Consider the following 27,634-nt stretch of genomic DNA (forward strand, 5'->3'; position numbering starts at 1 on the left):
CTTCACGAGAATTTTCAGATTCCCTCCCACCAACCCACTTGTGGTAAACGTAAAAGCAGGCAGACTCCACTATTACTGTAACACCGAAAGGGGCAAGCTGGCATTTCTGTATAAATGACAATAAAAGCTGCATCTTGGTGGATCGTGTCGTATTTGTTGTGCCTCGCATTAAGAGAGCACATACAGAATAATGAAAAAGTCCTTTCCTCTTTGTTTTCAGTTACAAATCCACCACTATCCCTTTTAAGAGCAAAGTTCTGAACAGCCGCTGTTTTCCCTTCTAATTATCAAGTTTGCAGAAGACATGGGAGTGACCAGATTGCTCTGGTCTGGAGAGATGTTTCTTAACAAAACATATTATGCCAAATGCTGCTGCTGCATGAGAACTCTTCTGCTTTTGGTGGGGGGGAAAAAAAAGTCTCAAACAGCTGAAAAACAACCCCACACCAGTGTGTATTTTTTCCAACAGGTATTTCAGCATGAGTTAACTATTGCACTCAGAGCCCAGTCCACCAAGGTCTGAATCCATCTCAGTGGCCTGCAGGGAATGGCTGCTTAGCTGAGGCTGTAAAGATAAGTATGTCTAAGTCCAAAAAGGTCCCAGTTTAATCCCTGGTGCGTCAGCCAAGATGGGAGATATCACAAAGGTATGAAGATATTTGAAGCAGGTTGTTACTCTATTTGGTGGGAACCAAATGGATTATATATGGAAATCTTGGACTAATCTCAGAAGGAGACAGTGCTGGTGTGCAAAACCATGTCTGGCACAGTTCACTGCTATGCATTTGTCAGTCAGTTTTGATTCAGTAGAGAGATATAATATATATTAGATTATTTGTGAAAGCTTCCTACTTATATCCCTTCTCAAAATTATTGAACAAACTTTCAAGAAACAGAAACAAATTCTGCTAATTACATTTTTAAGTGCCTTCAAAGAAGAATGTATTATCTTTAAGAAAGCTTAAATTTACCTATGTCTACTCTCCCGGAGAAAAAAAAAAAAAGGAGTAATAAAGGAGGAAAAACATCCCTGTTTAAAGTAATGCTCCACAATTTGCATTTGATAAAATATCTGGCAAAGTAAAAGCAAAAGCTAGTTGTCACCTATCCTTAGGGAAATTATTTCATACTCAACTTACTAATATTCTGTCAGCATTAAATTGTCAGCATTAACTACTGACTAATTGTCAGCATTAAAATTAACTCACAGGCTTTTGCACTTACAGAAATTTAAGAGCTGGGCAATATAGCCAGATATATCATAGCCAGAGACACAGAAACATGGATGCAAGCAAGAAAAATATTAGGCTTTAGTTTGAAAACTGGCTTGATGAATAGGTTTAAAGTTCCATAGTTGCAGAAGCACTACCCCCTAGAACAGCCACTCTTAATTCAGTATAAAAATTATCTATTCTGATTAAGCCAATGCCTTATGAACATAAGGCACATTAAAAAAATTAAAATTTCTGATTTTAAAATGATAATCAGTTTTTAATTTGGAACAAAATCGTCATCACTGTTTCCTTGGTCAAATTGATCACTAGGGCAGCCCACAGGCTAAAGAAGTGTCTTGTAGGTCTATCTTTGTTAAAAGATAAAATCCATACCTATAGATTTAATTTTTAAAAGATTGTTTCCCCTTCAAAACTCCTACTGAACACAAACAAAGTTTTGTATGAGTAAGCATTATAAGAAAAAACAACACATATCACGGTTGACAGCTGCAGACTTAGTTGGTCAAATACCAATTAATTTATGCAGCTGTCAGTTCAGGATGTACTGGATATATTCCAAACACAGAGGCTGCTGTCAGGTTTAACCTGGTGCAGCTAAAAGTGGGATCAAATGCAAAGATTTCCCCATTTTATTGTGGTCAGAACCAGCCCCCTTCTGCCAAACTCTGGTTTAAGACACCTGGAATCATTACCTTAATGAGACACAAAACTGTGATTAATCTTCCGTAAATGAAAACAGGGCATGTAAGTTGTTGGTGTCTCACACGAGCAAAACTTGCCCACTGAGAACATTACTGGTCTAATTTAATGTAGCGAAGGCCAAAAATACAGCAAGTTGTGTTCACAAAGCATTTTAGCACGCAACCACGGGCTTTGGACAAGGAGCACTCACGAAAGCTGTCATTTCTAATAAGATTTCTGTTTCTACCTTCTTGAACTGACACTTTTGGAGTACTTGTTCATCCTCCCTGTACATTCTGATCCACTCAGAAATGCATATTTGATGATTTCCACAGCAAGTGAGGTTTGAGCTCAGATGCAGCTGTGTACCTTGAGGGTGCTTCCAGCTGGTCAGATGATTCCTACCTTGCACTGCTTGCTCTCCTTCATGCAGCATTTCACAAATTATAACTCTACTTAACCATGCAGATACTCCAGTATTTTATGAGTTACAGCCATGGATTTTAATAGCATGAAAGTCAGACAAAGGATTATCCACTGAGGTGTTTGGGCTACACATGTGAAAACTTACCCATCATCAAAATATGGTCATCTTGAGGTTAGACATCTTCACTTTGCTAATTCCACAAGACTTTTAAGTAGCCTTTCATATATCTTCCAAATGAAAAAATTACTTCCATGGAAAAAAGAAAAACAAACTTACTTTTGGACAAAACATTCCATATTACCTATGAGGAATCTTGGAAGAAAAAAAAACAGAAGAGGAAGTATTTTGCCTGACAAAGCCACCTGGGAGTACATCCTTAGCCACTTTTAGGCCCCAACACGTCCTTGAAGATCTGAGCTGCAAGATACGGTGAAAATGCTTTCACTACTACCAAAGGCCATGTGCTTTAAATATGTGAATGCAACAAAGACAGACCTTATGCATCCAGATATAAAGCTGAGTCATTTATCAAACTGTTAGATCTTATTAGAGAGGCTTTATGCATCTTAACAATTCTTTCCTTTTAGGTAACAGACAATAGCACATATAATCAGATACTTGTATCACTGAAACACAATTGTAACCATCTTCCCAAGTATTAAGTACTGGGAAACAGGGTATATGTTCTCATTCTTCAGCTAAGAGCTCTGAAAGGACTCTGGCTTTGTTATTTCAGCTGTGCACAAGACAGGGTACCCAGGCAGGTGGTCACAGCACCAAGCCTGACAGAGTTCAAGAAGTGATTGGGCAATGCTCTCAGGTACACGGTGTGATTCTTGTGCAGAGGCAGGAGTCGGACTCAGTGATCCTTGTGGGTCCCTTCCAACTCAGGATGTACAGTGATTCTGGGTGGCACAGGAGCAGGCAATGCCTAAGGCTGGCAAAGCCATTCTGCTTCCTTGAACCCATCTTAGAACAACTATTTCAGAAAGCAGCTGTTTCTTCCATAATACACTGAATTACTGTAAAAGTCAGAGCAGTGAGTGACAATGTGCTTCCATCCCCTCTGGCCAGGACCCTTCTCCCAACACGGATATGCCATTTTTTGAGGTGAGTCAGGGTATGGGGTGACCTTGAAGAACAACAGTTACACGAGGGAGATCTGGTAAACCATCACGACCAAGAAGAGAGGACAGCTGTGTTGTCACCCAGCAATTACAGTGAAATGACTTAGCCCACAATAACCTCCTTGAAGGAACACAACTGTCTGGGCATGCAGAGCACGAAGGGGGCTCAGACACAGAAACGCCACACACCGTCCCTGAAGGCAGACCCAGCACACTGCATGTAAATGGAACTGTGTAAGAGCAGAGAAGATACAAAGGATTTTGTTTGTGTTTACAACTTCAGAAGGGATTTTTTCTCTCTCTCTCTCATTTAATGTATTTTAAGGATTTTTAAGATGCCTTGATCCGTTTCCCTTCATCTGCTTACATCTAATCTAGCATGAAATGCAATCCAGGCAGTCCTGGCTGCAAAGTCCTCCCCTGCAAAGTTTCCAGCATCTTAGTGATCAAGAATGGTGTCAGCTTTGTTTCAGGTTTCAAATTTTTTTCACTTGGACGAATTCTTTTCGGCAGAATGATTTACTTAACGAGGAGCCAACTGCTGGTGCCAAGGCAGAGCCGCCCTGTGCCATATCCACATATAAAGGGTCAGATTCCCTTTCGCCTGAAACTGGAGAAGGGCAATTCATCCAGTCTGCATCTCCTTGATCCAGGAGATGATCTCATGGTTTAAGCTGATGTCAGCCTCCAGGCATGCCCAACTGTCCCCCTACTCTGAAGCATTTTTATAGATCCTGGCTCCTTTCCAGGCCTGCCTGCCTCCCTAGCAGGGATGCCTGAAGGAGTGCCCAGCAGTGAGGGCAGCTCCTTGGGCAGGCACTGAGGTCCCACCAGGCATCCAGATCAGCCCAAAAGATGCTTGGGACAATGATGAAGCCTAACCACGTGTGGTGCCAGCAAATATATCCGTGGAAGGGCCCTACCCTTCCACCACTGACATCAACATCATTAATGGTACCACTGTGTATCATCCCCTAACTGGTGGCCATGTCTGAGCACCCTGAGCCATACCTGGGGCTGTAGGGCCCCAGTGTTTTTTGGGATGCCCTGGTTTTGTAGCTGGTAGGGCTTGGAGCATGGTAGCACATGACAGGGAGAGCAGAGTCAGCCTTCTGTCACCCCAGCGCAACTGCAGTGCTATGAGCAAGCCAGGTTTTAACAAGTAAATCTACATAAAAGCTTTTTCTGAAAGTGATTACTTAATATAACAACCAGCTGTCTCTCCAATTCTTGCTGAGGCAGCCTATCTTCTCACCATTATTCAGAGAGGAGGAAAAATAGAGGAAAAAATAAAAAAGCAGAAAGCCTATTTTGTCTGCAGGGTAAAGCATCAGATGATACCTGACAGACAGAGATGCCAAGTGCTTTTTTTTTTTTTCCTTCCCTAACCACTCCACCCATTTCTTGACAGGAAAAAGAGCTCTCACTTCTGGGGTGCAAAGAAGTAATTAGTCATTAACCCCTTAAATTCAATCCCACAGCTTTTTGTACATCAGCTACACAATCTAACTACCACCACTTTTACGTCAGTACTCAGCTGTGCGACCTCATATGGAAAAATCATTACCATAGAAGAACATCAGTGGGCACCAAAAGAGCCAACTGGGAAACTGGAGTACCTGGACCTGGCCCTGGTCTGCAAGGGCTGTATTTTTTGACCCAAAGACTTGAATAGATGGGCCTGTCCCACGAAGTCGCTGAGGAACGTTCATCTGAATTAATTAGATGGCAGAATTTCTGTTAGGGCACGTTAAACTTCTGCATGGCCAATTTTATTCAGAATTAGTGTAGCCTTTGATTCTGAGTTAAATTGCACAGAAGAGTTTAATAAGAGGTAACTAATAGGTTTCAAAACTAAATTTGGATTCATCTTCCCAGAGGCTATGGGGTTAGCTCTGGATGGATGGGGCCTTAACAGAGACAAGAATCTGGGACAGAGAGGTTTTATAGGGAACTTATCAATGGGCTGCTGAAAAGGAGCAAAAAGGTTCAATTTATTTAATTATTTTTTTAGCCTTCATGTAAATCTTGAGGAGGCGTGATTCTTCTGCATTTGTTATCAAGGGTGTCCTCTTTAACATCAGGTACTGCATTTTCACCATCCTTTGATTTATGTGAGAGCAGGAGCTTCCACAATTTCACCCACATTGGGAAACCTTTTCATTGCTGCTCCTTGTTCAGCTTTTGATGGGTACAGCCCTGAGCTCCCAGATTTTGCAGGAGGATGTCTCCCCTCCTCTATCCCTGCTCCTTCTTACAGCAGCAGCTCCTGGCTGTAGGAGCAGGGATATATGGAGCGAGGCAGAGCCAGGGCATGAATCACTGCATGAACACCCCATCCCCCTGTCCTCCGAGGAAAGAACAATGGAAAGCACTGGCAGAATTTTAGCTGACCTGCTAGGAACAGTTCCCTCAAGCTGCTTCACAGGAAAAGCAGCTTCAGACCCCAATAAGGCATGGATCTGATTTGTAATAAGGAATTTAATGGAGCCTCTTCCAGAGGATCTAGGAGAGTAAAGAGGAGTGGGAGAGCATAAGAGATACTTAAGTAGTTTAGAAATTATTTTAAAATCCCTGTTCAGCAGAAACTGTGAAAAAGCAGAGTATGATTTGCTAGATAAACAGTATTGCTTAACAAGGCACTTCCATTTGCACATCACTACCATTAAGCAATCAATACACCTGGGTGCAGGGCTACACACAGTTTATAGTTCCTTCCCTTGCTTTGCTCTGACTCAGCACTGAGTCTGTACAATCGTGCAGGTATTACCCACGGTAACAGAGAGAGTTTCTGCTGATAAATAATGGTGTAGCTAAGAAAAAAAAAAAAAAAAAGAATAAAACCAACAAGCAAATCGGGCATGTTTGTCTCTGACTCTTATAAGCATTGTCTTTTGTTTTTTGGGTTTTTTTTTCTATTTAACTAGAGCCTCAGACTGCTGCTTCCCCGCATCCCAACTCTTCACACCACGTACTTCCCTCAGGAACCCGTCTAGCAGATGATTCCTCTTTCAGCACGTTCACACCTGCACAATTACCATAAGCGGAAGAAATTTCCACTATTCTGCAGCAAACAGTAGAAAGGATTACATTTCTCTTTCTGCTCAAAACCAGAACACGGTTGTTTTCAGGGCAGGTTATGAAACTCCCCACATGTCAGGTCAGAAAAAGTCTGTGTCACGCAAAGGCGACTGTGTGCTGTTGTTCCCCACTGCCAGGTGGTTAATGGAGCTGTGCTAGTCCTGTCCTAGAGATGCCATTTTCTTCCTGAAACAGATTCTAAACCATAGCATGTTTTCCATGTCTTTATGTCTTAACTGAAGACACTAAGAAGGCTCCTCTCCTGAGATATGTTACCAAACACAGCTGCTCAGTGGGACACTCACCCTGCTCTGAAGCCTCCTTTTAGGCCTGAGCTCAGCAAGGTGGGTTCAGCCTCCTCAACAATTTCACTGGAACTAAGAATTTTCTAAAATTAGACACATGCTTAAATGCTTTGTCAGGCTCAGGCTCCTGGATTAACTGCAGACTCAGTCTCTCCCAGCACAGCACTCAAGAGAGAGCTCCTTCCCACTCTGTCCCCACCCATCTGAGTCTTTGGGGAATGTTGCCATGGATTTCCACAGGACACAAAAGAGTCCATATTGGAAGAACCCTGTTAAGGTTGCTAGGCGTAAATATTGACTTAACGGCTCTTCCGCCTCTTTTCTTTTTTAAGAACAGATTTGTTGGCCATGGCTGGAAAAACAGAATTATGGAGTATGCATGATTCACTCTGGCACTCACACAAACATGCAGATCAGTTGGCTGGCAGCTCTCTCCTCTGTTAGCAGAACATCGCTTCTAAAATGTGTCATTTTGTTTTGGCAGCAAGAGCATCCAAGCCCACAGACAGAGAGATAACATCTCCTACCTTCCATGTACTTTGCATGGGGATCACTGACCTTCCCCTACACAGAGTATTGGGTTAATACTTCCAACAGCTTTTTAGTTCAGACACACAGAAGGACTGACAGAAGTTCTTGTTTCACATGAAAAGCCCATCTCAGAAACCTCCCCTGTCACACCCATTCTGTGTCTGCTGACACAGGAAAGGACAGGAAAATAAATGCAGGTAAAAATGTTTATTCAAAAGTCCTTTGAATAAAGGCTGGTTCACAGACAATTAATATTGAGACAGACAATAACTCCTGCGACAGAAGGAAAGCAGCAGAGCTGAGAGGGGACCCAAGGCTTTTGGTCACTGGATTCATGCTTTCATCGCCAGGGTCTACTGCCTATGGTACTCCATGCCCAGATTTTTAATCCTGAGTTTCAAAAATGTTGTTTAAAATACAACCTCAACACACAACATCATTCAAACTTTATTCCATATAGATTCTGCCAGATCTGAATGATTTGACAGGACTGGCAAGGTGACAAACCTTCACCAGCACAGTCTGGGGATGCAAAGTATAGGTGGCACTTGCAGGTACTGATCCTAGGAGGGCAAAAATCTAGTGATTGAACAAATTAGCAAGGCAGGCTGACCTTTGAGACTTTTATCCTAGCAGAGTTTAAGCACTCTCAAAAGACATAATGCAAAACCAGAAAGGGAGACCAGGATCAACACAGGCACATCTTTATGTTCACTTTGCATCCATCCCCCTCTGCTCTTCACCCTCCTCAGGGCACAGAGACCAATTCCTCCTGCCAGGCATGCTCTGTGCACATCCTCTTTAGAAGAGGTTCTTAATGACACATTAAGGCTGTGTCACAGCTATGCAGGGCAGCCCAGGGCTCTGATAACCCACCCAGTCATCAGACAACACACAAATTAGCCTTCCCTACTCAGTGTTAAGCTACCAGAAACAAAAGCAAGGAATCTTAGATACCTTTGGAGCTTAGCAACAGATGCTGAGGATCCATTCAACCTCTCTCAAATCTATTTTTACTGGCAGCTTTTGAAGCAGAGAATTCATTGAACAGAGAAACAGATTGATATACCCTCTCCTCAACTGTAGGCAGATCTAGTTTGTTATTTTCTAAATGTTTCCTTGGTGGCACATACAAATTCAATTCTGCATCTGCAAGCAAGGATGTCTATTTTCAGAATAAAGACAATGGCATGCAAAGTTTGTATTAGCAACAGCTAAGTAGAAGACACCAGGAGAAGAAAAAGAAAAAAAAAAAAGGAAAATCTCTTTTAAGGTCCTAACATGCATAGGACAAGAGACTGAGTAGATCTAATTGCCTGAAATTAAGGAATTTTCCACCCACTCACTCTCCTGCCCTTGCAGCTGGAATAGCAAAGCCCGGGTGCTGCCTCCTGGTTTCTCAGGAAATTGTTTGCAGGGAACAGAAACATTTCACAACAAAGAAGCAAGAAATAATATAAATGATTTCTCTGCTTTACCAGCCTAGGTTCAAGGCTGATGCAAGGCAATTCTTACTGCATGTCAATATTGCTGCTCTTCTACCCCACACATGAGTACCAGGGGACAAACCCATACACATAAAGACTTTTTCCACCTGCGGTTATTGGTCATAATTATCTGGTTATGGAGGCAGCAATGGTTGAGTTTTATGACAGGTTCTCAATAACACTACACAGCAAGACAACAGGCTGCATTTGTCGCTGGGTTTACGTTGTACTGACCTGAGGTGGGCCCAGCAATGGAAAAGCAACTGCTGCAAATACTTGTAGCTCTTTGGAGTCCCATTCATGTCCCTCCACTTAAGAGGATCCCCTCTGTCTACTGAGGTCACTGAATTTGCCCTTGAACCAGCTCCTTTGGCTTAGGCTGTCTGAGCACTCAGTCCATCCAGGTAGATTTCAGCATCTCTTTTGTCACAGGTGCCCACACAATCAGCCATCAGCTTTGACATGACCAAAACCTGGGGCAAGAAGTCCCACCTGGGACAGCAGTGCAGCAGGAATCAATGTTCCAGTCCAACATGGAGTTCTTACATAAATGTACTACCTTTAACTCAATGAGAACGTAAGATACTTTTAGAAGTTTAAAACAAACTACACAAACTAATCCTGCAGTGACCAATCTCTCTTCATTTCCTAGAAAGAAAGTCAAGGGTGATGAGTTCAGAGCCAAATGTCTCGGGTCTGGTGAGATGAATCCCACCTTCAGGGCATAAGATGAGGGAGAGGTAAGGATCAAGCCTCTAATGACTACAGTGAGTTCATAGAAATTGTGAAATGCCTTTTTCTTGTCGTGTGTTCCAGCCACAGTGAGGAAAAACTTCCCACTGTGGACAACGCTGAGAAATCTCCTTCCACAAGTGGTAGAGGTACCTCTCCATGGCACAGGTTACCACCATCCCCAATGAAAATCCACAGCATGTCATAATTCCAGAGCAGTTAGTATACAGAATAATTTTTGCATTTGAAAATTATAACCTACTCCTACTCTCCTCAAAGCCCTTGACACAACTGCTGATACTATTAGTGGATAATGACTTCCTAAGGCATCAAAGACTTTACTGCAGCCTAACTCCTTTCCCACTTTGCAGTTACTTGGTTGCCTTAACACAAAAACAAACCAGAGCATTCCTCAAAACATTTTCAGCACCATTTACACTCAGGTCATCTTGTCCGCCTGTGACAGGCTGAAGAAACTATCCTTCACATTTGTCAGTCACTGTTCCTGCTCCTTAAATGCAAGAGTCTAACTGAAGCAAAGAGGCAGAAATGAAGGCCTGATACTCACTTTCTGAGCACAGCAATTTCATTCTCTATGCTGCTTTCCTTTCCCTTCAGTGCCTTCTTGGGAATGCACTTGACTGCAAAGAGTTTCCCACTCGCTCTCTCTTCGGCCAAAACCACTTCGGAGAATGCACCCCTGAAAAAAGAAAAGAAAAGAAAAGCCATGGTTTAAAGTGGTGCTTTTTCTTTGAAAGCTGTTCAGTGACACACAGCCATCAAATATAGTTCTGGTGTCTCCTGAAAGCTGCTCTTGCTAATCACAGCAATGGCACGATGAGCATGTTGCTTTGCCTTTACAAACATATGCAGACATTTGCAGTCAGACAAAACATTAAAGGCTTACCAAATACAACAACTTTATAAAAATAGCACAGTCCACCAGAGATATAAGCAAAGTTTGAAAATGAGAAAGTACCATTCCTGCACACAGGGGCATGGACCACAGCCTGGCAGCTGACTAGGTGGATGATGTACCTTTCCCCTTTCCAAGATTTTTGGAGGTTTAATTCACCTAGCAGCACAAAGTCCCTAGGATTGAGACACACCAGTGCCAAGAGTGCTCTGGGTTCCTCAGTCACCACAAGAGGTCAGGGCCCCCACTCTGGTCCTCCCTGGCAGCCCAGAGTGTCTCCTCACCGTTGGCTCAACCCTGACTCAGGCGGGGAAGCAGCGTCAGAATTTCTCTGTGTATACAGAGTTATTCCACAACACAAACTGATGTGTGTAACCACTAAAGCCAAAGAATTAGATTAAATCACAAATCCAAACGTTGGCCTTAATAGCAGCCTCCCTATGGTTACCCCAGAGAGGATTACACAAATAAAGAAACATCATCACAGCAGCCAGTCACTAATTGCCAAGGGTGGGCAGTGCCTCTCCTTCATCAGGTTATTTCATAATACTGTATTGTTTCTTGCACTCTTAATGCTTCCTCCAAAGCATCTGGACCTGACTGACTGAAAAGAGACCAGGAAAGTGTTACAGTCAGTGCTATATACACTTTTTTTTGGTTCTTAAGAGGTTTTTGAGCATTTGAGCATCATTCAGACACTGCTACTCTGGACTTTGCTGTGCTACATTCGACTATTCTTACATTCTGGAACTTGTTACATGTTTAGCAGCAAGATACTGGGCAGGAGAGAGCATTGGCTCGATGAGGAACAGCAAATCATTGCTCCTTTTCACCAAAACCTCCTCCTGAAGCACCCACTTTGTCCAAGCAAGATCAGATCCAAGGACTTTTCTAACCCAATGACAACTGAAGGGTCAGGTTGAACAACATGGTCTAGTGGAAGGTGTCCCTACCCATGGTATGGTACTGAATCTTTAAAATTCCTTCTCACTCAAACCATTCTTTAATGATATGAACCACCAAGGTTCATATTTTGTTTCTACAAAATAAAAATGCTCTTTCTCTTATAATTCCTCCCCATCCCCCCCATCAGCAGATTATTCTGTTCTCCTACATAGCTCTCTCTGATAAATTCTCAGGAGCATGCTGAGCATCCAACCCACTCTTAAAAGGTTGATGTTTGATCACAGCCTCATTTTGCTACCACCAAGTTTCCTTGGCTTTCATTACCCACAACTTCTGCTTATTTAGATGTTTGTGGATAAACAAAAGTATTTCCTTTCCTGGCCAGCCTCCTCCTTTTTTGTCATGCACTTCGATGACACAACCAGGCGGCTGTGACCTCACCATCAGTTCCTGAGTTGCAAAACAGCCAAATGAATCATTAAGCCTCTGGATAAGTGCATAAGCAAAAGGAAGAGACTGCTGCTTTGGAAAGAAAGTGCTTGCTTATCCAGAAATGCTTTTGCAGCCAGCAATGATAGGAAAATAGTGATAGGAAGTTTAAGAATGTTATGAAGGAAGATTTTTGCATGCTGTTACGGCAGATGTTTGACAGATTGTCTACATGGGGCAGTGAACCCCTGAACCAAGAACATTTTGCATCATTTTTACTGAGAAGGACAGCCTATGACCACATTTATGCCACTGAGTACCAGAATGATTCACTGTTTCCTGCTTTGAGTATGATCTAGCATGGCACATCAGAGCACCACAGGCTCCAATTTAGGATCCACCCAACTGATCCAAAGGGCTTGCAAAAATAAGCCACCCAAAGTGTTTTTAACGACCTGTTCTTTGCTCTCCTCTTATCAACAGTCCCAGTTATTTTACTCACCAAATGAGGTTTTCATCCTGGCCTTCATCCCTGGGACAGCCAGACCAGAAATGTGATAGAATCCTTTTGCTGGGAAGCCCTAAGGCCTCTCAGTGCTTACCAGTTTTGGTTACAGACCAGAGCATTCAGAAATTTACAGGGCTGCTCCCAGTGATATTTCACTAACTCCTAAAGTCCCATCTGCTTAAGCTCTCAGCACTGCACTTCACTCCACCTGTGTCTTGAACAGCCTTTTTGCCTTCAGTTAAATGCTGTGAGAAGCAGCATAAGCATACCAGTCCTCTACTGATCACACAGCTCTCCCAGTGTTTATGATGCTATGAAAACACAGGGAGCTCCCATCTCAATCTGGATTTCATTGTTGTTTTCAGACAACAAAATAATGGAAATCCCTTTATATCCCTCTATACAAGAAAGCCAGCTTTGGGCAATGACTCTATTTCAGCTGGCTTCATCATTTTGCTGGATTTCTTTCTCCACTTACCAGGACAGACACTGGTTGGAAAAAGCCTCTGTGAATTTAAATGAAATTTTGGGGAGGAACTCTGAGATCCTCATAAAACCCAATGCCATATCTCCTTAACCTTTCTCATTAAAGCATGAAATAAGCTGGAGCTCAGCTAAAATGTTTGCTCATATGTCAACCCTGGGCACTGACAGGACACTATTTTACATTGATTTTTATATGAGGCCATGGCATAAAATTGCTGGTGCTGGGAAGAGCCCCCGGGCAATGCAGGGGGGAGAGCTGGGGTGGATCTGCCAGGAAGGCAGGAGGGGGATGTGAGGAGGCAGATGTGAGTTATCCTGCACTATCCTGGGCACTGTAAATGCTCCTGTGTTCACAGAGCAACAAGTCAGTGCATGAAATAAAGCGAAGCTCTGGAAGGAAAGAGAAGGGAGGGAACAGATGAAGATGAAGTTTTAAACAGAGATTCAGAGGCATAAGGCAAGAAGAAAGAAATGGTAGGAGGGACCATCAGCAAGGGAAAGGCAGCAAAGACACTCCCACAGTCTGCTGGAGTCAGGAAAGAGTCAAAAATGATACTGAATAGATGGGCAAGCAATTACCATCATTTCAAACATGCAGCTGAATTCATCCACCCTTAATGGCTCAGTCCAGCTTCCCACTAAACCCCTCCTGGCTCACACATGAATAGATAAATAACAGAAAGTCAGAAAGACAAGGCTGCTTGTTTTCTTGCTAACTGCAATATAACCTACAGCAAATTCCCCACCTCTGCAAAAAGGTTTCCCAGAACTATCAGTGTGGCAGGCTTGCTAAAAGAGAATTTTTTCCCCTAAAAAGGATTATTATGGCCTTTAAAATCATGATTAATGAAGGAAACTGTTTATCTCCAAGAATTTATTACAGTTCCTTATTGAGGGTTAAAAATTAATTGTGCAGAAAGTTCTCTAAAGAAGTTTGGGTTCTGAAAATACTGCATTTTACACGATCAACGTGACAGGACTTTTTGTTTCAAGGGCATAGCTTCCATTAAGCATCATCAAACAGTGTTACACAATAAAAAGGGAAAAAAACAATATAGGAGATGTTGGAAAACCAGAATGCTACAGGTCTGCAGCTCAGAGAGGGTTCTGGATTAAAACCCCACCTCTCCTAGCAGGTACCACATGCTGCTTATAATGACATGATGTTCCCAAGACCTGCCCCATATGTGCCTGTATTTCCATTGTCATCACACTGAGCCTAAAAGAGACTCATAAACCTTCTGGATCAATCTTGAATTTTGAATCATGAGGTTTTATCTGAAATCTCATGCATGGAAAACAGGATTTCTGTGAAGGACACAAGAAAACAGGGATTTTTTGATTCTGTGAAATACCAAGGAAGGTGTTTCTCTGCGAAAATTTTTGGGGAAGTTATATTCTCCTCCTCCCCAAAAATATGGATCAAAAAGTATTTTCACACTCTGATATAGATTTATAGGGTTTTTTTAAATAGAGGAAAGAGGTTAATTGATTAAAAGTTATGATTTTAAAGGTGTCTGCAATGGTTGGGATGTTCCATTCCTTTCAGATGGAAAAGAGGTAATTTCAACCCTTCCAACATGCCCAGGGACCCACTCTTAGCCTCTGTGAAGAAGGGCTTCAAAATCCCTCAGGAACTTCCCTTGTCCTGCCTGGAGATTATAGCACACAAATAAAAGAGTATCATGGTTTTGAGGAAGTAGGACAGTGGTGGAAATGGGTAAATGAGAAACTTCTGCAGAATGAAACCACCTTTAGGTGCCAAAATACGTGTGCAGCAACAACCTATTTCTGAAAGCTTTGACCATATTATCATTTACCCCAGAGGAACTACTTTTTTCACACTTCTAATTAAGCCATGGAATAATTTCATGATTTAGATCATTTTTGTATGAATTAGGAACAACTTAAGAAATAAAAGAAATTAAAGGACTTGGTGGGTGACATTGAGATAACGGCAAATTCTAGAGGGCGCTTGAGGTGTCCTGACTTCTCACCCCTTTGCACACACCTGGACCATGCAGTATCTCATGGGACGCCAATCTTTTATAGTTTCAATTAATTTAAATTATTTCTCATTCAGTTACTTTATTTAATCTAGATTTAAAGGTTAGAAATTCAAGATTAACACTGGAATGTGAACGGGTTCATCCCCAAACAGACTGGATTTTCTATGAGAAAGCAATGGCTGCAAGATGAGGCTGTCCTGCAGATCAAAGCAAAATAAAGAACAAATAACTTTTTTCCTTCTGTTTGAACTACAGTTTAATATGAACACTAAAATACAACGGGCAGCATACACTGTGACAGCAAATCTGTTATCATTCAACAAAAAAAATCACTGTCACAAAAATACTGACAAAATGAAGACAGAGTTGATGGGGGGGACAAAACTTCATTTTTTCCATTCCGCTTCCATGTTGAGCAGTTTTCCACTGCATTAGCAGGTGGTCTGTCACACTAAATCAACAGACATAGCCAGGAAACAGATTTCACATCTTCAGGCTGCATATAGCTAATGTTCTTAATTAGGATACAGTTGGCTTTCCGTGTGTACTTTGCCCCAGACAAACCATGGGGAAAAAAAAAAAAAAAAAAGTGAACACTCATCATCTGAAAAATATACCACATCCACCATAAAGATCATCCTGAGACAGGAGACTGAGTAAAAGTGAGACCAACCAAATTAAAGGGAATTTTTGTAGTGCAGCTTTGGCAACTACACTCAAATCTCAAATTCTGTTCCTTGGCTCCACAGAGAGGGGTGACTTTGCACTGCACCACAAACAGAGGCAAGTATGGAAGAAAAAAACCCTTCAGTTCCATTTCAGACTTGTGGGATGAGCTCAGACTCAGGCTCTGTGTAACCAGAACATACCAGGGAGATTCTGCTCCTGCAGACTACTCTTCTACTAAGCCACTTTTCTGTACAAGTAATTTTTTTATATTATTTTCTACTCAGTTGTTCCTGTACACACCTCCTCACTCTCTTCACACATGATCCAGGCACGTCCCAGCATAAACCCAAACTAAAGCTGGAAATAAAGTTTTTCATTCCAAAATGATGTCCATCAGTGACAATATTGTATTGACAACAGCGGCATGAAAATGAATTTACAATGTCATTTTCAATAGCTCAGTGATGTCTGAATGGAAAGCTAATAAAACCGAAGTGTGGTGGGTGCTTTTAGTGAGCCAGGAGGAAAGGAGAAGCATTTTGGGACTGTGTTACACATGGTAAATAACCCAGATTATCCCTGCTAATTCCCAAGAACTGGATATAAATTTGTGGGAAAAGAAACATGCTGACTAATCTGACTGTAGCCATCCATTCTTTAGAGCACAAATGCTTTTTCTAGCTATTTTCATTCATCAAACACCCAGTTCCAGCCCTGCAGCCCCTTCTATGGCAATGCTTCCTCTGCCTGGGCAAGAGCACAGCAACTGGGATCGCCGTATTAACACTGGTATTTTTAGCCTCACTTCTCATTTAACTTCCAGTAAGCCACCCAGCCACAATTGAAAATGCTATTTCCTACCTTCAGGCCCAGAGAGTGTCTGCTCACCACACATGGCCCTGCCCTGGGCTGTGTCTGACCCTGGTTCCCCTCTCCAGGGCTGATCCTGATCCCCACCCAAAGTGGTGACCCCATGGAAATGCCTGATGCCCGGAGGTGGGGCTGCTACACTGACCCATTGCTGATGATAAACAGCACTTCCCAGTGTGCCAAAATGCTGTTGCTACGGCCTGATGGACATTCAAACGATGGCAAGGGGGAAAAGTATTCTTTTCTGGATGTTCCTGTGCAAGGAGCTTCTTTCTGGAGCACTGACATGTTTCCCTGTGCCCTGAGCCACTGCCTCATGGCAATACCCTCAGCATTTTGTCCAAGTTAGGGCATATTAAAACCACGGGGGTCCTTCAGTGACCACACACTTCCCCACAATGCCAGAGGACCCTGGGAGTCACCATGCCCAAGGAATGGGCAGCACATCCCCAACTCCAGACTCATCTTTCCAGTCACTTTGCTGCTCCCCCTTTTAATGCAATTTTTGGGAGAAAGCAACCACATCAATAATCTCACAATAAACACAATCTCTGCTGGGATTTATAGCAATGACCATTACAACAATATTATGCTGCAGGTAGAGCTTCTTCTTTCCCCTCCTTATAAACCAGTTTGGTTTCCTCCCACCATTGCAGGGACTGACTTGCTGAGAGAGAATGAGCAGCACAAAGCTTTCATCTTGTGTAGTGGTTGAAAGCTTTTCTATTTGTTTGGATTTAACTTCCATTTCCTTGGGTACTATTATCTACAATTACAACAGCTTAGTGTTTTGACAGTTTTTGTCACCAAAGTCAGCTACGAGAATTTTAATGGCAATTTGAGGCTCATCATTTCTTTTGGTTTAACTACTCAGTATTTTATAATCTCAGAGGGAAGAAACAAAACAACAAAAAAAACTCCAAAGAAGATCCCACCAAAAGGACTAGAATTAAGACTGGAACTCCATGTCAGCTACTTAAAGGAAAGCTACTCAGAGGAGAGAGACTTCTATGAAGTAAGAAAACACAAAAAAAGTTGCACATCATAAAGCATGAATTTATGACAATATAGTCAAGGTGGTTTCCTCCACAACCCTGCCTCTTCCCCTGGACCACCTTCTCCAGAACACAACCACATCCTCAATGAGCAACGATCATTTTCATTCAAGGAAAAATTACTGGAAGCCATTTAAACCCTTCTGTAGTTGACATTAGTTTACTCCAGGATTAATTTCAGGGTCTCAGCCAGGGCATGGCACACGCCACCAGCACGCCTTGTCACCGAGGAACTCCCTTCCCTTCCTTCACACGTGATGCTGAGAGGCATCAGCAGAGGTGCCACGCTGCTCCCTTGCACCCTGAGCACCTCTCCCTGCCCACCACCACGAGCCAGCTCAGCTCCAGCTTTGAGGGCAAAGCATGGGAATGCCAGTTTTTGAGTTGTAATGCAGGCAGGAGAGCAGAGCAGTGCTGGGATGGCTCCCAGCCACGCAGATGGGAATTCCCACGGTTCGTGGGACACTCCAACACACACTCCAGGCACCAAAGCACACGATCAAGGAGACCTCCAGGCAAGACAAGCCATCCTATGCAGAGCAGAATGAGGCACACGGGCTTCAGCGCCATAAAACTTGGGTTCAAAGATGAATGAACCACACAAAGCACAGAAATTAAGCCAAAAAGGAAAGTTTCTGAAGAACCTCTTCCCCTTCTGAGATGCACTAATTTGTTTTAGCTGTCTGGTGTATGCTAATTTAATGGGATGCAATGCAATCTGTTCTGAGACAGTGATGCATGGATGCTAAAAAGGGAAAGTGGCCCAGCTCAGATCCTCAGTCATGTTTGTTATTGCAATCCTCCTCTTTCCTGAACTATTTGCTCCTTTCTGATTAATCCTGACCCCTACCAGAAAGAGAAGTATTGTCTTTAGAAGCCTATTACATTTATATTACATTCTCTGTGGCAGTCACAGTAAAGCTATGCAGAATCAAAAGCAAAACATACAATTCTCTGTGCTGAGAACTCCCTTCCATTATACACTCCACAAATGAGCTGTTAAGCAGGTTTTTTCTCTCCACTGATGATCACTTTCTTTCCAAAGTGAATATTTAAGTACCTTTTTTGCACTTTCATCTTTTAAGTCAAAAGGAGCTCATTGCCTCCCAGGGTTTATCTGATGGCAGCATTCTCACAAGAAAATAACCTTTTTTCTTCTAATAATGACCTCAAACCTTTCTTGAGGTAGAAGTGATCTCCATAATTTTTTTTTTTTTCTAAAGCCTTTCCCTATTCTGACACTGATATATGCAGGGTCTATTATTTCTGGAGATCTTATCTGGAGATATAAAGCAGATTACATCAATTTGGAAAAGCACGTTCCTTCTTCTTCTTCCACATGGAAACTTAAGAAAAGATCTGGCACACCGTGGAAACCTCCAAGATTTTGCCTGGAAGAATTTCTATGTTCCTTCTGAAGAGTTCTTTAATGAAGACAGAACTAGCCACTGCCTAAAGGTCAAATAGCTTTGCAGTTGTGCCTAAACCATGAGAATCTTCCATTTAGCCAAGATTTTTTGCCTGAAGGTGTTTGGACAGGTGTTTGGACAGGAGCTAAATGGACCAGTATGAGACTTGGGGACATGGGATAGTGGTGAGGATGGCAGCATTAGGTTAATGGTTGGACAAGATGACCTTAGAGGTCTTTTCCAACCTTGACAGTTCTGTGATTCTTCTTACTTAATTATTTAAAAGCTGGGAGCTTTGCATGATCTAAGAGTGCCCATTCCTGTTGCAACTCCAACAGATGCTTACATCACATCCAAAAATATATTGAGGACAGCCCACTATGCCTCTGTAGGATCCTTAAACCCTGTCAATCAAAAATTCTCCATTCCATTTGCCGTGTGACTCTGGTCAAAGAGACCATCTGACATGCCCAGACATCAGTGTGGATGATCACAGCACAGTTCCTGCCTATTCTAAAAACAAATTTAAGTTAGATAACCAGACCATGAAATCAAGGCACATCTCCTGGGATCTGCCTTTTCCAGTTGAAACCTTTAGATCCAATGTGCAGTCCCAGTCAGGAAGCACCTCCATGAATGTGATGAGCAGCCACCAAAAGAGGAGGCCACAGGGTCCAGAGCTGTCACAAGCATAGCTGAACAATTCCCATTGTGTGAGAGCCCTTCTGTGCCTCTATGAAACTCTAATTGGCCTGTTCTAATCCTGTTGTCTCAGCCAGCCAGCCAGTCCTGCGTATTCATTTTAAATAGCTGGAATAAAAAAAATACATTTATTTTTTATCTTTGCCCATTCCGAGTCATAGTTTAAAATTAAAAAACAAAACAAAACAAAACAAAACAAAACAAACAAAAAAAAAAAAAAAAGAGAGACACAATTCAGTACAATGGAATACAAATGGCTTTGCAGCTCAGAACTTAGCTCTGGTAGGAAAAGGCACTGCAGGATATTCAGAGCTCCATCTTTCAGTGGCCACCTCTCAAAATACTAGAAGAGGGTTTGCTTTTCTACTCCCCAGCCTCTTCACTAATGTATCCACATGCAGCTTCATGTCTGAGCTGAGGTACATTAAGAAATCTTAGCAAACTCTTTTGCCTAGCAACTGGCAAGCTTGATAATAAACATTCTGGCAAAGATTATTTCAGCGTTACTGTACACAAAGTTACCAGGGACTTTGAAACCCACCGATACTTCTGCAAAAAGAATTGCCACACACTTGCCACAGGTGCAAGCCTTAGTTGTTCTCACTCAAAAAAGTCAGTGCAAAAAGGGTTTTCCTTTCAGCTTCTGCTGACGAGGAATTTCTCTGCTGCTCCATATTTAAGGTGCTGTGTTGAGACTACTAAAGTTACTTGCAGAATAGATTCAGCACCAGCACAACTCTCCTCCCATGAACTCATTGTCATGAGCCTCCACACTGCTCTGAAGGAACATTCACTGATGTCACAGAGTTATCCAGGAACTGGCCAAAATGAAACTCCCCAGGAGATGTGGGGAACCAGAAGCTGCATCAGCTTCCATCCAAACCATGCCCAGCCTCAGCATTTATTCAGATGAAGGAGGAAGCCTGCAAGGGCTGGTAACAGTAGTCCTCAGGGTTTATCCCATGCTTTTAACAGAGATCAGTGACCATGTAGAAATCCTGTCCTCTGGGGATGGGAACCATCCCTGCCTTCTGCTGCCTTGCCCATATGGTAGAAGATGGAGTCATGAGGGAATGAGTCCTTTCAGCATCACAGATCTGCATGAAAGCAGCTGAGCACGTTAGAGAATCATGAGAGAGAAAAGGTGCTGGTGTTTCCTGCATTTCATCTGAATGGAGGACAGATCTCCCTGCCCAAAGAGTTCAGTCTGGTCCTTGGAAGCAACTGATCATTGAGAAGGTCCATGGAAGACATCAGCAGTGAGACAGACATCACTATCTCTGTCACATTGCCCATAAAAAGTCTTCAGGTTCCTGGTTTAATAGCAAGTGGTTTAGTCTTCATAGAAAACAATCACTAATGTATTTACCAATTCTGCTGTTGAGGAGATGAAGAGTGAAAACCTCCAGATCTGCCTGGGCAAGCTTCTGAGTTTCATCTGACTCATCAGAGCCATGACAGACTCTGACTGCCCACAGCCCCAGCACACAGTAAAACACACGGCAGAGCCAGGCTACTCATGCCTCAGTCTTCACCTCCCATCCTCCAGTGAGCAACAGCACAGGGGGAACCATCTCAGTGCCTCAACCAACACATGAACACCAACCAAAGCCAACTGCTGCATAAGGGATGTCCTTCTGTGTCGGAAAACTCCACCAGAAACAATCTGACAGCCACGCCGATCCCCTCTATCTGAAATGTAATCACAGCACGTTACAGCCTCATAATACAATGCCGGGTTTCCTAGGAGATGACTGCCACATGCCCTGCCTATTTTAAAAAATGAAATTTCTCTGAACTCATTTCCATCTCGGGTTGACATGCTCACACACACACTGACATCACCACCACTGTGCTTCTCGGCCTCCCTGTGGGTGCAGGTAACCCAGCCCAGGCCTTGGAAGCAGGGATGAGGGGCACTGCTACGAGCCCCATGAGTTGATGAGGCGGGAAGAGGGGAACGCAGCTCTTCAAATCTGACAGCAATAATTCCCGTGTTTCTTTGGAAGCTGTTGCATAATTTCACGAATAAAAAGGAATTATCCTGCCAAGTGACATGCGCCCCAGAAGCCTAAAGCACCCCAAAAGGATTGCAGGAGAACACTTGGCAGAGAGACGAGGAACAGCAGGATTGCAGGAATATCTCTCCCAATGCACTGTGCAGGTTAACTGAGAGTCAATTCCCCCCAAAAGATGCAAACAACAGTTAATAAGAAATGCATATAAAACTGTTAGAGTAGCAGAAAAAACACAGTATTTCCTTGGGGAAAAGAGTTTTGTTTTCTGCCAGGGGTAAGAGTCTAATTTTATGTGAAACTTTATGCTCTTTTTGAAACTAAGCTCTAACCCCATTAAAATGTTTCCATTTTTAAGTGCATGAAAACTCATTCCAAACAAATAGAGACTTGACGTTCCTGAAATGTAAACTCACAGGGAGTGCTCATGAAGCCTATCCTTTTCACCTGGTTAAAGGAAGGAAGATATGCAGAAGGCTTAAAAGAAGCAACAGGGTTTCCCCAACCCGGGGTCCTTCCTTTAGTAATAGCCATCAACAGTTGTTTAAAGAAAGGTTGTGAAGAAACAGAACTCAAGTAGTTTAAGACTTCCTCCCACCCTGGTTATCTCCCCAGCCTCCAGCAGTCAGTGATGCAAAAAAAAGGATCTCTATTCAAGTCACAGTTGCACTGACCCATCATGTTTTAGGTACTTGTCCTCTACTAATCTGTGTAATTCATTTTTCTCCAACCCATTTACACTTTACATTTCAGTAGCCTGTGGAATTAAGCTCCACTAAGTACAGATCAGATGAGAGTGTTCTTCTTTGCTCATTTTAAATTTGATGCTCGATAATTTCTTTCCATAAATCTCTAGCGAAACACGTTTTAAACACGTTAAGTAACCAGCTGCTTTCCCATGTCACGTAATGGTTTCTCATCACAAATACAGTGAATGTTTTTTAAACCAGGACTAGAGAGGGAGGCTAGAAACAATCAGCAAAAGGAGTGTGCAAGAACTGGATTCCCCTTCACTCTTCATGGCAAGAAACTCTCATGTAGGATATACATGAGACAAAACCAGAATTCGTAGGAAAGGATGTATAACCTCTTACACTGTACTAAATATTCAGTGTCATGTTTAATTTTGAAAGAATAATTATAAAAATTAGCAAAGTTGTTAAACAAGAAGTGGGAAGGCCCTGAGAGACAGAACCAGGAGAGTGAAAACTTGCAGGAGGCAAAGGCTGTTTAAAAGCATCAGTGCTTGAAATGCAGAACAAATATATCCCCAAGGTACAACTCCAAAACCAGGCAAGTCTGGCAGACCACGCAGCTGGGCAAGAGAAAATATGAGAAGTAAGACAGCATCCTCAAAATCAGAAGTTTTGTGTCCAAATGAGGAAGCAAAAATGGATTTTAAGTTCTAGTGGCTAAAATATAAAAACTTCAAAAGGCAGGGGAAAGCATCTGAAGAACAGTTGCACCAGGCAAGGAAGTCAATAAGACTAATTTGCACATATCAGAAGCCAGACATGTGTCAGACCACTGATGGACCAGGAAGAACCAAGTATAGAAGCAGCATGAATAAAGCCATTGTGACTATAGCAAAAAAATGACTTTTTTTTTTTTTTTTTCATTTGTGCTCATTGCAGGGTGGTTTTGGGAGGTTCTTACACTGGAAACCTTCTTTACAAGGTTGTAGGAAGGGTTATAGCCTGGACTTCTTCATTCTAGGGGAACATGGGCATGAAATTACTGGAGCTCAAACATGGACTGGAGTCGTCCCCTCTAAAGTTTATGGGCACCCAAAAATTAGAAGTTAGCTAACCTGGCATAACTTTTAAAAAGGGAATAATTCAGAAGTTATAGAGAGCTTCAGATTAGTAAGACTGACATCAGTAAAAACTATAATGAAGCATATACTTCCGGCCAAAGATATATTATTGAACACATGAAAGAATCTGATAGATTCTGAAAAGTTAATATGCTTTTGAGAAGGAAATCCAGGCTTCAAAACACTTCATCCAGCTTCTTCCCACAGGACACAGTCGACATTAACAAGGATTCAGAAAACAACTGGATAATTACTGATGACAAAATTCATCTCAGATCACTAAAGGCACCATTTGAGTCTCAGAAAATGCCTGCACACATCTCACTGAATGCTGGAGGACCACTCACAGTATTTTAAGTACACTCCTGCTAAATGCTGACCTATACATTCCTCCACAGACATCTGGGATTGTCTGCAGGGACAGGGCACTGGATGAGCTGCATTTTTGCTCTGATCCAGTACAGGTGTTCTTATGGTCCATAAGAACAGATCATGGGAGAAAGTGGTCATGTAAAATGCATGAATGGTCAAGCAACCCTGAGACAGACAGGAACATCTTTAGGGTTAACCCATGGCAAAAAGTGCATGGAAAATATTGTCTAATTCCAGCAAGTGCATTTTCACCTAAGCAACCCAGTCATCAGACATGTAGTAATAAAGACAATCTCTGTCTTGAGAGGAATTGAACCAGCAGAGAATTACTACGGGATGTCCAGGGAAAACAGAGTTTTGAGAGGTGCATCACAAACATATGGAGCAATGTTGGGGTGGATGCTGGCAGAGGAAAGAGCCTTTGTGATCTTCTTGGACTGATTTCTGTGCAATAAATATAAGCCCTGTCTTCCTCTATTTTTCTCTTAGTGATGGGCCTTTAATTACTCTTGCATTTAACACTTGTCTCTTGTGGGATCAGAAGGTACCTATCACAAGTGAAATTAAATTTCATATCCTAATCCTTAGCTATAACATCTTGAACGGCATACAACAATTTGCCTTTGCATCCCTTCAGCCAGAACAGCCTAAACTCTCAAAATTTCTCATGCATTTATCCTTACAACATCCTTATGGGATTAGGCAGTGCTGTCACATGTATGAATACGTGGGAACTAGGGCAAGGAAGGTCATAAAGCAGATTAACCCCAGGTCTCTTCAGTCCATCACCCACTACTGAACTGGAAGACCATCTTCACGTGCTGCCAGGTCACACACAGCCTTTACTCCCTTAGACCTTTTGCTTTAGCCCTCCTCCTGTATCACAGACTGCTGTCCTCACACATAAATCATCCCTGATATGCCTAGAGCTTAGTTCTTCCCTGGAAAAGAGATTCATTGAGAAGCTGGCATCATTCTCTCCAATCTTGCCATGAAAATTTAAAATTTCAGAAGTGTTTCTTGCTTTCTAAATCACACCCTACCAAAGCTGCAGTAAACAAGCAGAATCATCAGCCCAATGAGTCAAACAGTAAACTTGTTTACTGGACGCCCATGTTTGGCATTGAACCTGTTTTCTTAACTTTAGCAGTGAAAAACCCTTTGGTTGAGTTGCCATCAGAGTCTTTATAAAGAAGCAAATCTTTTCTCTTTGTTGACAAAAGCCTTGGAGTAGCACACACAAATGTTAGCAGGTGTTCATATTTAACTTGGTTCTGTGAGGTTTTTTAAGCCTGAGATGCATTTAGTGATTGAGAATTACTGTTTATTCATTTCTGTGTAATAGGAGAAGCAGCATTTCATCTGTCTCATCCATATTTAATAGCTCCAGGCACAACAACCATGAAAGGTCTATTTTCCTCTCACTAGGGAAAATATTATTATTATTTCTACCACCATGACTATGTCTATATTCTGAAATTATTCATCCCTGGCTTTCTGTATTATTTCCATGTTATCCATGGTCCAGGTCCTTTCCTGGTACTTACCTGAGTTACTGTGCTGATGAAGCTACACTGATTTACGGAACACTGAGTCACATCACCTAAGGACAGAGTCAATTCAAAGCTGCTTGGCTATGTAGGCCACATGGAATTTTGCTGCCTTATGGCTGGGAAGGAACCCTTAAAAAGCCACCCATTTGCTGCTCCTGCTTTTACCAGGAATGTTGTTTATGGGAGGTATCTGCTGCCTTTTGGAGGTCCACTCCTGTCCCTCAGGATGAGCTCTAACCACATCCATTTTCACACTTGTCAACCCTGGCACACACACAGGGTAAGCAGTGGGGCCAGAGATGGTCTCTGCTGCTGCTCCACAGGTCACCTATGCCTAGAGAACACCCCTGCTCCCAAAATGGCCATTAAATATGAAGGATGGCACCTCATTTCTCCCCAGCATAGAAGGGCAGTTCAAGTTGTGTTCCAATAGCTCCAGCACAGCCCAGGCTGTGCACTGTCCTGTTAATCCCAACCCCAAAATGGGATGCAACTCCAATAAACCAGAGGCATCCCTCCGAGCATCACCCAGTAAATCACAATAACCTGGACTAATAAATGGTCCAGAGGGCCATTTATTCAGTTAAGCAGAAACAGAGGATGCATAATTGTTGCAAGCATTTTTTTCCCCTTCCCAGTGGTAAGAGGACCTCTGTGAGCTCCAAGGAAACCTCTTCTTCCTCACCCCAGCCTGGAGAGCCCCCAGCACACTTAGCAAACGTGCAGTGCCCATTCCAACCGGAGAAACAGTCGAGACATGAGTTTTTCCGGGTGCCTGTTCCTGAGAAAAACATTCCCTGATAGCACACCATTAAAATGTTAATCATAAAACTGCTGAGGGCCCCATTCCCCAGGAGGTCACTGATCCAAACGCAGCCAGTGTCAGCAGCCCCTGGCAGGCTACCACGAGGCACTGTTTACCCAGCAAGAAGCAAATTTCATGGATTCAACCCAGTCACGTGCTGCAAACCCCAGGAGCAGGGACTGGGATCGATCCCTCCCAAACAGCAGCTCTGCCAGGGAGCTGCACACAGGAGGTTTGCCCTTCCTGGGGCTGGACAGATGAGTGCTGGCAGCACGAAGGTGAGATGGGAGCAGGAAGCAGGAAGCTTTATGCCTCCAGAGTTGCCCATTTGGTCTTTACTCCAATTCAGGCAGGGGAAAAAAAAAACACCCAGTGTTCCCCATAATCTTTTTTTTTCAGCCTTTCTTCTTCCTAAAGAAGCTAAAAAATCCCATGTGAAACACATTCAGGGGCTGAAGATTATGATGAAAACAACAGCAATGCAGAGGATATATATACATTTACACATATATACATTAAAGAGACACAAGTATTTTTTTCTATTATTTGTAATATGGAGATAGAACAAGATTGGGGAAGGAACACTCGTTATCCCCTTTCCTCTTCATGTGTAGTTCTCATTAGGACCAATTAGGATGATAATCACATCTGAAAGGAGGCTACATGCCAAACTCTGTGATAAAAGCAGAAGTAAACACAACTTCAGGGAGCATATGGTTTCCCCTGCCAAGTTGTAAAAGCTTGCACCTGACTCAGTTCTACCTGAAATCTCAGATCTATGCAACATTACCTGGGAGAGCATCCCACCTGCAAGGAGACAAGGTGGTAGTGTGGGTCTTCAGGGACCCATGAACCTGTAACAGGTCTCAGCATGCAGGAGGAGTTAAATTAATTTCTTTTTCCAGTGGCTTTTCCATACCTAGCATAAGGCACCTAAGATTCCTGCGTTAAGAATCAATATATTGCTCAGGGTGAAGTTAAAGTGAACATTTCGTCTGAGTTCAGCGAAGGCAGACCCAGCACTCAGCTCTCTAAAGGTTTTTCCACCCTCCCTCCTCAGAGCAAACTGGTGAGTACAATTCTAATGGGATTGTCTGGGCGGGTTTTCTGCACATTGGTGTTACTTCTGCCATTCCCATCTCTAATATCTGCCATGCCTTCCCCGTCCCAGCTGCCTCCCAGGTGACTCCACGCAATTACATTCCTAATTGTACCACAATGGTGCTCTCTGGGATGCTACACCGCTGTTTAATTTATAAATGTCAATTTGGAGGCACAATACAATGAGAAATTACCCACATCAGACACAGAGCAGTTCCCACTTATGAATAGGTAAGAAGGCAACAAAAATAATTAAGTACTTAACAAAGACAGAAGATGAGGGAATGCAGGCATCCCTTCAGTGCAACCCTTCCAACTTTTACATGTGCTCAATCTTGGGCTGTTAAAATGGAAGGGGAGAGGTAGCTGAGTCCCAGGTTTAATATCAGCTATGACATTGCACAGCC

At 42.7% G+C, this 27,634-nt stretch overlaps 1 protein-coding gene across 3 annotated transcripts in view; it reads right to left on the minus strand.

Annotated features, from left to right (window-relative positions):
- Nucleotides 1-27,634, minus strand: part of CAMK1D (calcium/calmodulin dependent protein kinase ID) — a 225,514-nt gene that overhangs the window by 118,218 nt on the left and 79,662 nt on the right. For all 3 annotated transcript variants that reach the window (XM_027901457.1, XM_027901456.1, XM_027901455.1), the window contains exon 2: nt 10,175-10,306. In XM_027901457.1, coding sequence (XP_027757258.1) covers nt 10,175-10,306 — 132 coding nt within the window. The remainder of the gene's footprint in view (nt 1-10,174; nt 10,307-27,634) is intronic.

The sequence above is a fragment of the Empidonax traillii genome, unplaced genomic scaffold (assembly GCF_003031625.1).
Source record: "Empidonax traillii isolate 1590-97213 ecotype Southwest subspecies unplaced genomic scaffold, ASM303162v1 scaffold785:size696563, whole genome shotgun sequence".
Lineage (NCBI taxonomy): Eukaryota > Metazoa > Chordata > Aves > Passeriformes > Tyrannidae > Empidonax > Empidonax traillii.